Genomic DNA, 13,715 nt, shown 5'->3' on the forward strand with positions numbered 1-13,715 from the left:
GGGGCCCTGATCTCGGTCGGGGTCTGTGCAGCGCCCGGCACGACGGGGGCCCTGATCTCAGTCGGGGTCTGTGCAGTGCCCGGTACGACGGGGGCCCTGATATCGCTCGGGGTCTTTGCAGCGCCCGGCACAATGGGGCCCTGATCTCGGTTGGGGTCTATGCAGCGCCCGGCACGACGGGGCCCTGATCTCGGTCGGGGTCTTTGCAGCGCCCGGCACGGCGGGGCCCGATCTCGGTCGGGGTCTGTGCAGCGCCCGGCACGACGGGGCCCTGATCTCGGTTGGGGTCTGTGCAACGCCTGGCACGACGGGGCCCTGATCTCGGTCGGGGTCCGGCAGCCTGATCTCTCAGCTGTTTTGCAGTCAGTTTCCCCAGACAAGCTGCTATTTGCATTTGCTTTCAGCACCACCAACATACGGCTGGGCGAGTACAACCTGCGGCAGTTGGATGACTCCGAGCAGCGCCGGGTGGCAGCGAAACTCATTCCCCACCCCAGCTACAACCCCGCCACCAAGGACAACGACATCATGCTCATCAAACTCGTCACCCCCGTGCAGCTGAATAACAACGTGCACCCCATCGCACTGGCCAGCAACGCCGCCCCGCCGGGGAGCGTCTGCCAGGTGTCTGGATGGGGCACCACCACCTCCCCCCAGCGTACGTTGACCCACGCGATACAGCAATGAACATGGGACCTCTGGGATCTTAACACATGAGCTGCTGAGCCAGCTGCATTAGCCACGGCTGCAGCCCACTCAGCCACCACTAGAGGGGGACATTGAGTCAGACACATGTCTCCTTCATCTGGGATGGGGTGGGACCTGAGAAGGGCAGAGGGGGTATTCCAGATATTGAGAAAATTTCTCATCCTGACCCAGGAGGAAAAATTATATTTTTGTTATTTAAAAATTTCAATTCGGGGTCCATCATAACCTTTTGTTTTGATCACTTCGGAAAGTTTCCTTTCGCTTTCAAACTTTCCCCTCTTTTTTTTTCCTAACATTTCAAAATAAAAAGTAGTTTCAACTCACGCCCCCCTCCCCCTCAACATTTTCCAGTTTGAAAATGTTGCAAAACTCTCGACAATTTCGAAAATCTGTAAAAAGCGACAAAGAGTCCTGTGGCACCTTATAGACTCACAGACGTATTGGAGTGAATACCCATGCTGACACTCATCTAACAAAGTGGGTATTCACCCACGAAAGCTTATGCTCCAATACGTCTGTGAGTCTATAAGGTGCCACAGGACTCTGTCGCTTTTTACAGATCCAGACTAACACGGCTACCCCTCTGATACTTCCGAAAGTCTGTTATCCAAAAAAGGGTCAAGTCGGGAGAGTGGCCGAAAACTCCCCTGTTCAACAAACCGGCACGTTTCGGTGCAAAACCTGTTTATTGAGCAATTCCCCGCCTGCGTTGATTTTCCCTTTTCGTTGCCCGGGTGATGCAAATGAGAATTCAGAGCCATTTAGCGCTGATTGTTCTTTTTCTCCTGCATCCAGCAGCATCATTCCCAGCCTTGCTGCAGTGTGCTGACCTCGAAATCATCTCAGCAGCGGAATGTCGAAGAGAGTATTCCAGCTTGGTCACGGACAACATGCTGTGTGCCGGTGTGCGACAAGGAGGCATTGATTCGTGCCAGGTCTGGGGCATTGTTGCGGCTACGTTGGGTAGATGCCTGGGAAATGGGTGTCTTGTCCCATGAAAAAATTCAGTGCTGACGAATCAGTGCTGGACAAATTGGAGAAATGGTCTGAGTTAAACAGGATGAAGTTTAACAAAGACAAATGCAAAGTGCTCCACTTAGGAAGAAAAAATCAGTTTCACACATACAGAATGGGAAGAGACTGTCTAGGAAGGAGTACAGCAGAAAGGGATCTAGGGGTTATAGTGGACCACAAGCTAAATATGAGTCAACAGTGTGATGCTGTTGCAAAAAAAGCAAACATGATTCTGGGATGTATTAACAGGTGTGTTGTGAGCAAGACACGAGAAGTCATTCTTCCGCTCTACTCTGCTCTGGTTAGGCCTCAGCTGGAGTATTGTGTCCAGTTCTGGGCACCGCATTTCAAGAAAGATGTGGAGAAATTGGAAAGGGTCCAGAGAAGAGCAACAAGAATGATTAAAGGTCTTGAGAACATGACCTATGAAGGAATGTTGAAAGAATTGGGTTTGTTTAGTTTGGAAAAGAGAAGACTGAGAGGGGACATGATAGCAGTTTTCAGGTATCTAAAAGGGTGTCATAAGGAGGAAGGAGAAAACTTGTTCACCTTAGCCTCTAAGGATAGAACAAGAAGCAATGGGCTTAAACTGCAGCAAGGGAGGTCTAGGTTGGACATTAGGAAAAAGTTCCTAACTGTCAGGGTGGTTAAACACTGGAATAAATTGCCTAGGGAGGTTGTGGAATCTCCATCTCTGGAGATATTTAAGAGTAGGTTAGATAAATGTCTATCAGGGATGGTCTAGACAGTATTTGGTCCTGCCATGCGGGCAGGGGACTGGACTCGATGACCTCTCGAGGTCCCTTCCAGTCCTAGAATCTATGAATCTATGAATCGCCGTTTTTCAATGGGAAATTGCTTTGTCAAAACATTCCCAGCGAGCTCTACGTTTGACCTCGAGTGGCGGAAAGAGGATCAGGGACTGTAGCTGGCAGAGAATGGGTAGTGTGGGGTCTACGCCGACCCCTTCTCAGCCCCTCCCCGTGTCGTGGCAGCATGTGGGGATGGGTGTTGTAGAAAATTCCCCATGCGTGGGGCATCAGGGATCGAACCTGCCACTGCTGGGCCTTCAAGGAGGCCGAGCAACAAGGAAGGAGGCTGAATGTAGATGCGAGCAGAGGGCTACAAAGCGGGGGCAGACAGGAATATTAGGGGCAAGGTTTCAGCGCTGGAGCTGACACCACGGGTGGGGCTTCTGCACTGCAGCTGACACGGGGCGGGGCCAGCCTGGGTTCCGCCCAGTTCCATTCCATGTGATGCTTTATGCAAATTATTTCAGCAGTTGATTTGCATATTTGCCGCTCCCCTCTCCAAACGCATGCTTGCCTCCTTCCTCCCCACTGAGCCATTGACCCCCCTCCTCCCATGGGCACGTCAGGAAGGGGTACACGGCTGGTGACACACGGTTCTATCTCCACAGGGTGACTCCGGGGGTCCCCTGGTATGCGGCGGGATCCTCCAAGGCATCGTGTCGTGGGGGTTGGAGGAGTGCGCCCAACCTAACAAACCGGGTGTTTACACTAAGGTCAGCAAATACATCAACTGGATCCAGCAAACTGTACGGGGCGGGTGAGTCGCCCCGGGAGCCCCAATAAAACATGAGAGACACACCCATGCCTCCGCGTCTTCTTCCGACCTCAGAGCCCCGGGTTTCCGGGGCAACAGCGGATGCAGCGCTGCCATGGTGATGGGGCTGGCGGCCCCTCAGTCCCCTAAGTGCATCTAGCTCTTGGGTGGAGCTGGCCAGAGAAATGGAATTTCAGTTGATTCAGAATTGGGCTCAAATCCAAAGGAAAAGTTGAAATACTGGAATTTCCTGCGCAAGGAAATGTTCCCCCGAATGTTTTTTTTTTTAATTGCTGGTAATACACTATTCATAGCTTCCAAGGCCAGAAGGAGGCACTGGAGAGCGGAGATCAATTCCCTACCCTGACACAGACGCTCCATGTGTGACTGTGGGCAATTAGCTTGGTGCCTCGGTTTCCCATCTATAAGCTGGAGATCGGCGCATTGCCCTGCTGCCCAGGGGTGTTGTGAGGATAAATATTGCAACGTGCTCAGCTACTAAGAGGAGAGGGACCAAATAAGCACCTAAGCTAGACAGACCCCTCGGGTGAAATATCCGTTCCAGGATGCAGGAACACCAAGAATGTGGGTCACACTCACAGGCTGGGGGGCGGTGCCCTGGAAAGCAGCTACTCTCAAGGACCCAGGAGTTCCGGTGGAACCAAGAGCCCATGAGCTTCCCAGGTGATGCTCTGGCTGGAGAAGCAGAGGGCTAGCGAGTAGGAGCCAGGTGGCAGGCTCCCCTCTAGTACAGCGTCAAGAAGAGCGTGAGTGGAGACTGCGCCCACCTTCGGGCCGGGGGGGGCTGCATGTCAAACAAGACATCAAGCAATTGGGGTTCAGCAAAGAGCAGGAATGATCCAAGGGCTAGAAAACCTGCCTGAGAGCCAGATGCTGAAAAGAGTTCGATCCAGCGAGTTTCTCCCAGAGAAGGTGGAGAGGTGATTAGTTCCCAGTCTATTGGCAGCACCCTGTGGAGGAGATTTTGGGGAGCAGAGGGCAGACAAAGGCAGAGCAAGGTCTGACAGCTGACAGACAAATCCAGACTGGAAACAAGGGGCAGATTTCCCCCAGCGAGAGGAATTGATCCTTGGAACGTGTGCCCCAGGGATGGGACAGATTCTCCCTCTCTTGGAGTCTTTCCATAGAGATCCATAGAGATCTAGCTCACCCATCAGGTATGGGTTTGAAATCTATGAAGGGGCAAAGTCAAGGGCACACAAGCAAGGGGGCAGAGTTAAGGGTGTGCTAGCTCGACCCCGAGACCTGGGCCTGAGGCAGGGATCCGTGGGAAAGGTTCTGCAGCCTGGGTGAGGCTGCATGGCAGAATGGTTCCTTCTGTCCTCCAGATCCGTGGCCTGTTGCTCAGATGCTAGTGTAGCATCAATACACCATGGCAACACCCACACAGCCCCTGTGTGGCAGTGAGTATCAATATCCCCATTTTGCTGATGGGTAAACCGAGGCACAGAGTGATGACATGAATTGCCTGAGTTCACACACGGACTGTGTGGAAGGGGAAAGAGTTGAAGCCAGATCTGATTAGGCCCAGGCCAGCGTCTTAACCCCCGAGCCAACCTCCCTACAAAGACATAGACTCATTCTTGTTTATTCTGAAATTGGTCTGCCCCCATCCACTTAGCTCCTTGCAGTTGCCCAGGGCGCCATATCAGGCTGAATTCTGGCTTTGGTGTTCACCTGACGCCCCAGATTTGTCCAGCGCCGTGGGAAAGGGTTGCCCCCGCGCCGTGTTAGAAACGGCCTTTAGCTTTCACAAGCTATAAAGCAGGGGATGGGAAATCCGCTGCTGCGGCTTATGGGAGAACTGCCCGAATCTCCCAGAATGCAATGCAGCCCATTGATTGAAATCCTCCCAAGGCAACTGTCCCTGGATTACCAGAGGTTGCACTAGTCTTTGAAGTCGCTAAGTGCTTCGTAAGTGGCCTGGATCCTTACAATGGCTTTCATTATGATGCAGTAGTTCTGTTCCAACTCCGACTTCCGAGGGAATGATGAAATGGAGCAAATGTCTTGCCCGCAGCGGGCCATAAAACCACGCTCATTGACTTGTCGCCAGAGTAAATGATTTCCAAGGAACACGCTTAACTAACATGAATGTTCCAGTAGAACGGGTGGGGGGGGGCAATAATTTTTGCAGGGGGGCCACTCCACGAATTTTGGTAAATCGTCACGGGCCGCACATTTCTACTGTATTAATGGAGGGGGTGCGGGGTCTGGGAGGGAGTTTGGGTGCGGGAGGGGGCTCTGGGCTGGGGCAGGGAATTGGGGTGCAGAAGGGGGTGCAGGGTCTGGGAGGGAGTTTGGGTTCAGGAGGGAGCTCCGGCTGGTGCACAATGTCGGGGTGCAGGAGAGGCTGAGGGGTGTGGGCTCTGGGAGGAAGTTTGGTGCAGGAGGGGGCAGGGGGTTGGGGTGTAGGATGGGCTGCAGGGGCTGGGAGGGAGTTGGGTGCAGGAGGGGATTCTGACCTGGGGCGGGGGTTGGGGTGCGGGGGGGTGTGTGTGCGAGGTGCAGGCTCTGGCCGGGAGTTGCTTACCACAGGCAGCTCCCGGCTGGCGGTGCAGCAGGGCTCAGGCACACTGCCTGCCATAGCCCCACACCATTCCCGGAAGCGGCTGCTGCTGACACGTCTCTGCGCGCCCCTTGGGGGGAGGGGGCAGCGGGTCTCCATGCACTGCCCACGGCCACAAGCACCGCCCCTGCAGCTCCCATTGGCTGGTTTCCGGCCAATGGGAGCTGTGAGGACAGTGCTGGGGATGGGGGCAGTGCGTGGAGCCGCCTTCCCCCCCACACACACACCAGGGGAGCGCAGAGACGTGCCAGCAGCAGCCGGCCGCTTCTGGGAGCGGCGTGGGACCACGGCAGGCAGGCAGCCTGCCTGAGCACCCCGCTGCGCCGTGGGATTTTTAGTGGCCCGGACTCGGAGATCGCGAGGGGGCCGGACAGAAATGTTAGACGGGCCGGATCCAGCCCACAGGCTGTATTTTGCCCACCCCGCAGTAGAATCTAGAGGCCAGGATTAGAGTGAGGTGACGCTGTTCAATCCAGGGGTTCTCAAACTTCTTCTGAGGACTCCCAACATGCTATAACAACCCCTCGGCCCACCTGTGCCGCCACAACTGTTTTTCTGCATATAAAAGCCAGGGCCGGCGTTAGGAAGCAAGGCAATCGCCCAGGGCCCCCACTCAGCTAAGTTGCTCAGGCTTCAGCCCCAGGTCACAGAATTGGAAGGGACCTCAGGAGGTCATCTAGTCCAACCCCCTGCTCAAAGCAGAACCAATCCCCAGACAGATTTTTGCCCCAGATCCCTAACTGGCCCCCGCAAGGATTGAACTCACAAACCTGGGTTTAGTAGGCCAATGCTCAAACCACTGAGCTATCCCTCCCTTGGGGGTGACAAGGCTTTGGCTTTCTGCCCTGGGCCCCAGTGAGTCTAATGCTGGCCCTGCTTTGCGGCCCCTTCAAAACCTGCCGCTACCTCCCCGCCGGGGGCCCCGGGCCCCTGATTGAGAACTGCTGGTTTAATCAACCCTTTTTTTCCCCATGAAAAAAAATGCAGATTCAGCACCACGGAAACGATTTGTGTCAATTTCACCACATTCTTTCGGTCAGAAAACACCTAAAATAAAATCTGCTCGTAATCGAAAAGTCAACTTTTTCTCCACCTTGGGCTGTTTGGGTTCGAAACGACGTGCCCCTTCTCGCAATGTGCTGCTCCAAAAGGATTTTTAACGGATTTTGAAAATGCGCCACATTGAAAAAAGTGTCAAATGGCTGGACGCTGATGCTCAGACTCAGACTTTAAGGCCAGAAGGGACCATTGTGATCATCTAGTCTGACCTCCTGCACAACGAAGCCCAGAGAACCTCGCCCTCCCACTCCTGTAATAGACCCCTACCCTCTGGCTGAGTCACTGACATCCTCAACTCATGGTTAAGGGCTTCAAGTTCCAGAGAATCCACCATTTACCCTAGTGTAAACCTGCGAGTGACCCGTGCCCCATGCTGCAGAGGAAGGTGAAACCCTCCCAGGGTCTCTGTTAATTTGACCTGGGGGAAAATTCCTTCCTGACCCCAAATCTGGAGATCAGTTCGACCCTGAGCATGTGGGCGAAACCCACCAGCCGGACACCTGGGAAAGAGTAACTCAGAGCCTTCCCCATGCAATGTCCCGTCCCTGGCCATCAGACATATTTGCTGCTAAGTCATTGAGCTAAGTCATACATGCTATTGTAGGCAAGCTCATCACACCATCCCCTCATGGGCGGCAGGTATCAAAGGCCGGGGGAGGCAGAAGCCCTGCATGGTCCCACCCATGCGCCGCCCCCAGGCTCCCTCCCGCTTCCCAGCGCTCTGCTACAGGTGGCTCTTCCCCCATGTCCAGGGCCTGGGTTGGGGCGAGTGGGGGCTGGCCTGCAGCCAGGGACTCAGCCCAGCGCTCTGCAGCTGGGGGAGGGGGCGTGCCGCCCGCCCTCCCACCTGGCGCCCTGGATCTGGGGGCGCTTGGGCAGGGGGTGGCTCCGGCAGGAGGGGCAGGGCTGTCAGACTGTGAACTGAGCTGCACCTGTTTCCCACGAGCAATCGTCAGTCTCCTGATGTCACCCGACACTCTTTCCAGTCACTGAATGGACGAGCGAAACTTTTCGGAGTGCTGGTCTACACCAGGACCTTACATCAGCCCAGGGGTACATCACTTGGGGTGGGGTGAAAAACCCATATCCCTGAGCATGTCGTTAAACTGACCTAACCCCCGGTGTAGACAACGCTAGGTCGACAGAAGAATTCTTCCATCACGGGCAGGTGGATTCCTACCCCTCCTGTCAGCATAAGTAGTGTCTACACTGAAACGCTCCAGTTTGAAGGATACCATAGGCGCTGACTCGGTGGGCACTCCGGGGCTCAAGCACCCACATAAAGAAATAGGGGGTGCTGAGCACCCAGCAGCCACGGTGGTTCCGCCCCAGAGCTGGTCACACATCACCTGTTGGGCGGAGCCCCGCGGGAGGCGCTCAGAGGAGGGGGCAGAGCAGAGGGCGGGTGGGGAGAGGGCTGGGCAGGAAAAGGCGGAGTGAGGGCAGGGCCTTGGGGAAAAGGCAGAGCGAGGGTGGGGCCTGGAGGCAGAGCAGGGGCGGACCACGCACCGGGAAAAATCAAGTCAGCGCCTGTGACGGGTAGACTTACGCTACGCGACTGCCACTGGCTGCCTGCGCCCTAGCGGTGACGATGCCTGTGCAAACCTGGCTGACGCACCGGGGATGGGAGCCAGGGCCTCCAGAGCTAAAAGCAGCATCTGCCACAGTCTGGGCTACAAAATCAGCCCTTTGTCAGTGGGGGCCGTAACAGCTGCATGTCCTCTGCGGAAACCCATAAACACACTGATCAGTAGGTTACAGATGTAAGCAGGGTCTGAATGAACTCTGCCCTGGCAGCTAGTTTGGGAGGGGGAGAGACTTCAGGAGAAAACTGTATTTACATGAACACACCTCCTCTGCGTTGTGTAGCGCCAAGTGATCCGCTTTGACCGGTGTTGGGTTCCAATCACTTCAGTACTGAATGCAGGGGCAGTGACATGCTGTTATCGATGTTGTTGTCTTTATTGTAGAAGTAAAGGGGAGCAGAACTGTGCTTAACCTGTCCCAAATGAGGGGGTCACCTTCAGCAGAAAGGACCTTTTTAAGCCAGGGGCTTGAATGCCAGAGCCCTGTGAAAGTAAGAGGGGGTGGGGACAGGCATCCCAGCCAGGACCTGAGACCCTCCCTAAGGGTCCCCAGTCTGGTTTAACCTGTTCCTCCCCGCGGTTCAAAGATAGAGCTCAATAGGCTCCATTAGGAGCCTTTGTTATTTTAAAGTGCTCAATCAGAGCTGAAATCACTTGAGATGGGGCAGCGTTTCTGCCCAGCCTGCAAAGAGCTGAAAACCACTAAGAGACTGACCTGCAGAGGTCACAGCAGAGAGGCAGGTGGCACCAGAAGGTATCTGACAGTCGGCCGGCGAACGAGCCGCTGGCGAGGCAGCGAGCGGCAGGTGAGGTGGCCAGTGGAGAGAAACGAGAGGCTGGCGGGGCGGCCTGCGGAGAGGAACAGCCAGAGCAAGTGCTCAGCTGCTGGAGCAAGGAAGGTGTCTTCTTCCCCGGCTGGGAGGTGAACGCATATGGATACACCTCTGAACCCTGGCTCCTCACTGACCAAGGACAACCACTGCGAGTGGGGTCTGGTGAGGGAGCAGAGGGGGGCACAGAAAAGGAACTTTTGGTTGTAGAACTCAAGAACATGAGGCGAAAGGCATGAATGTGGCAGCTCAGAGAACAAGGGAAATGAAGCAGATTCTCTACCAGCAGGAGACTTTGAATTGAGATTGGGAGATTCCTTCCAAAAGCTCCGCTCTAGCTCGACCCCCCAGATATGGGCTGTGGGCAGAGATCCATAGTGGTGGTTCTCCGGCCTGCGCTAGGCAGGTGGGTCAGGCTGGATGGACAGCATGGACTTCGCTCACCTTAGATCTATGGATCTATGAGTGCCCAAAGCTCAATGCAGATAGGACACAATAGATAGATGGAGAAGCCGCAGGAAAATCTGGTGGGGAGCGGGTGGTTGCCGTTGGACAGGGCTGGGCTGTCACTAGGGGGCTGCGAGGATATTTGCACAGCTCGGGGTTGGGAGGCACAGCCAGCCCCCCACCCTAGGTCTCTCGGAGGAGGTGGATGGATTCAGGGCTGAGCCATTCCTTGAATGCTGTCCTCCATGACAGCCAGGAAGGTCCTTTGGGATGCATCGAGATGGGAGGGAATTCTCCCAAGCTCCGTCCATCACCCAAGCTCCACCCACTCCTGACATCAGGACACCCCACCCACCGCAGATTGTGGATGATGTCATTGGCTGGGATGTTCCCAAGCCCCACCCACAGGCCAACAAAAGGAGACCCAGCTCACAATGGGTTGCAGAAGACGGCATTGGCTGGGACGTTCAAAGACACCTCATGGGGATGACCATGGAGCAGGTCAAACTCATGCTGTGCCAGGGGTCATGATATGACTGAGGGGCTTGGGGAGGGGTGAGGAGGGGCATTCAGAACTGATACCCTGCCCACTGTATGGGCGGGGCTTATTTAGTGGGCAGAGCTTGGAAAAGCCACATGAACTATTTCTTCTCCAATTTGCTCTCTGAGTCCCTGAGCCAGGTCTTGGACTGCCCACTGGTAGTGCCTACCTATTGTTTCGTTGTGCTCCTGTGACATTCTATACCGTGGGGGAGCGTACTGCAACCCCCATATTCCTCTGGTTCATATAATCGTGATCTTACATATAAAGCAGGCCTTGTACGGTATCAGGGGAGAGGTTATGATCTGCTGAAAATCATTTCTCTATCCATAGATGTGTATTATTAATGCATGTGAAGTTATGAGAATTGTGTTGTATGGTGGTCACTAAAACATGCTGTAAGTTGGGGGAATCAGTCAGATATTAGCTCCCCAGAGACAACAGCAAGGAAAGTAACCAAGGCCCGGGCAGGTGCCAAACAACCCATCAACAGCCATTGTCCAGCAAGGGAGCTACAATGCAGTGACTCACCTGCATGAGGCCACACCAGGGGAATTGCTCAACCTTGCTGGGAGAGACTCAGCAATGCCCCCCAGACATGCCTGGACTTGTGTTCTACAAGCACATGGACTGCGGGTATAAAACAGACAGAGAGTGGGCACATACTGGGCCCTTCGCCTGCTCCCATCTATGCTGCAAGCAACCAAGACACTGAGAAGAAGACAAGATTCCAACACAGGAGATTGGTCCAGGTTTACGGAACAAACCTGTATATTAAGAACTGCAATATCCAGTGGGATGAGAAAAACTGCTTCATCTAGTTACTGCCCAGTCTAATGAGGTTGAGAGTTTAGACTGCATGCTTATATTTTATTTTATTTTGGTAACCACTCTGACTTGTTACGTTTTGACTTATAATCACTTAAAGTCTCTCTTTCACAGTTAATGAATCTGTTTGTTTGTTCTACCTGGAGCAGTGCGTTTGGTTTGAAGTGTGTCAGAGACTCCCCTTGGGATAACAAGCCTGGGACATATCAATTTCTTTGTTAAATTGACAAACTCATATAAGCTTGCAGCGTCCAACGGGCATAACTGGACACTGCAAGACGGAGGTTCCTAGGGTTGTGTCTGGGACCGGAGAGATTGGCAGCTTACATGCCAGAGGCTGTGCGTGAACAGCCCAGGAGTGGGGGTTCTCACAGCAGAGCAGGGTAAGGCTGGCTCACAGAGTCAAGGATTGGAGTGACCTAGCAGATCACCAGTCCAGATAACCCAGAGGGGAACATCACAGATCCCCAGTCTGAATCCGCCCATTGTCTCTGTTCTTGCATTCAGCTTGCAAACTCTTTGGGGTAACACGTCCGGAGGTCGCTTGGGGCCAGCTGGGTCTGCTATCCACCCACCGTGCGCCAAAAAGGGTCATGCGTGATCGCCGCTGAAAGCTGTTTTCCAGGATCATTGCAACACTTGTGCAAGATGCGTACGTGCGGCATTATCGCCAGCCCCTGAAAGTGATGGCCGGAAAGTCGGTAAGGTCAGACAGGTGATCCACACGTTCTGTTCACGCAGGGGAGGTGGGAGGAGGAGACGTTTCTCTTGCGCTGCCTGCGCATTGTGTGTCTTCCAAAGTATGGCCGTCTGCACATGAAGCCGCGGGTAATCGAGTCGGCAAAGTGGACAAGAGATCGCAACGCCTACGGACGGAACGCACAGCGGGAAGGGGGACGGTTTATGCCTAAAATCATTGAATCGGGCTGGTATATCGGGGTCGCAGTAGTACACCCCGTTCGTTATCCTTTACCCAGGAGACAAGCAGCCAGCTGGTTTGTCTTAGGAACGGAGGGGCGCGGCCAGTCCCAGTCTGACGCTGGGAGAGACACGTTGGGTGAGCTGACCTGGACGAGCTGGGGGACTGTCCTGTTGTTGGTTAAGAGCGTGATGGCTCTATTTTATCCGTCAGCCTTTGTCTCCATTCCTTCCACTTGCTGTTTCTCGCCGCCGCTGGTCTTTGTGAAATCAACGACTTCATGCTCCGGCTCTAGCCAGACCGATGTGCTCTGGGCTGGGCCGAGCAGTGATGTGGGGTGGAACTGGGAGGCACTGCCTAGTAAAGGTACCTGCCTGATCCCCGTAGCTGGGGCATCTGCTGCCTCAGTCTTTAATGTCTGTATCCTCACAACCTGCGAGGTAGGGCAGGGCTAGTATCGCCATTGTTCATGTGGGGAAACTGAGGCACAAGGTGACAGGCTTCCCCCCAACTTAGCCTGGAAAGTGTTTCTGAGGCACAGAAGAGGCTGGTTAAGCTGAGGGATGGGGCCACCGGAACAGGGAGGCCATGGCCCCATCACTTTTTACCGGCCATAAAGGCAAGTGACGGTGCGGGAGGGGCAGAGACGAGCTAGCGGAGGGCAGGGTCTCAAGGGAAGAGGCAGTGTGAGGGCGGGGCCTCAGGGGGGAGGAACGGCGCAGGGATGGGGCCACAGTTGGGGTGCCGGTGGCCCCCCCACTTTTAGGGAGCTTCCAATGCCCCTGAAGGATTAGGTTTGATGAGCCATCATTGCTGGAGAATGGAGCACATCTGGGCAGGAGCAGGTGGGGCTGGCACAGGCCGAGCAGCGGGGCCTGAAGGAGGCTGCAGTGTAGGAGCTCAGCAGGCAGTCTCTGGGCTCTGGGAAGGGAAAGGAGACAACCCAGGGGGCAAGGAGAAGCCCGGAGGGAAGGGTGCACCCAGAGAGGTGCTGGAGACGGAAAAGGGTCCAGGAAAGAGAAGCAAAGTTTGGGACGGTAAAGACCCAGGCCGCTGATTCAAGGGTCCCCAAGCTGCAACCCGGAGTTGCAGGTGGGCCCAGGTTCCTCTACCAGCCCCTGGGAAAGTGGCGCAGTCCGGGCAGTGAATTGGGAGTTTGTACGGAGACCCTTTGATAGGGTTACCATACATCCGGATTTTCCCGGACATGTCCGGCTTTTTGGTCCTCAAATCCCCATCCAGGAGGAATTTCCAGAAAGCCGAACATGTCCGGGAAAATAGGGAGGCATGGTAAGGGGACCGCCCCCTCCCCGGGCTCCAACTTTCTGGGGCCAGGCAGCGGCTGTTCGTTCTCCCCCCCTGGGCAGCCGGACTCGGGAGCAGCCCTGCTGCAGCTCCCACTGCCGCGGGGGGAAGCGGGCCAAGCATGTGCGGCTCGGCGGCTGCGGCTCTGGCGCCCGGGGCGTGAACCCCCTGAGCCCGGGCCTGCTGCAGGGACCCAGCTGGTGCAATCCTGCGGGCAGCTCCGGAATGGGGGCAGCAGGCCCCAGCCCCGCCCCGTCCCGCTCGGGTCCCGCAGGGGAACGAACGGGGCTGGGCTGCCGATGCCTCCACCCCGGGGCTGCCG

The 13,715-nt window shown here is 55.3% G+C and overlaps 1 protein-coding gene across 1 annotated transcript in view; it reads left to right on the forward strand.

The window, feature by feature from the left end:
• The window catches only part of LOC112125211 (trypsin-like), a 4,138-nt gene extending 843 nt beyond the window's left edge, over nt 1-3,295 (forward strand). Inside the window, exons 3-5 of the mRNA XM_026658536.1 lie at nt 405-658; nt 1,504-1,643; nt 3,143-3,295. Coding sequence (XP_026514321.1) covers nt 405-658; nt 1,504-1,643; nt 3,143-3,295 — 547 coding nt within the window. The remainder of the gene's footprint in view (nt 1-404; nt 659-1,503; nt 1,644-3,142) is intronic.
• The last annotated feature ends 10,420 nt before the right edge of the window (nt 3,296-13,715 follow it).

The sequence above is a fragment of the Terrapene carolina genome, unplaced genomic scaffold (assembly GCF_002925995.2).
Source record: "Terrapene carolina triunguis isolate 2854851 unplaced genomic scaffold, T_m_triunguis-2.0 Scaffold461, whole genome shotgun sequence".
NCBI lineage: Eukaryota > Metazoa > Chordata > Testudines > Emydidae > Terrapene > Terrapene triunguis.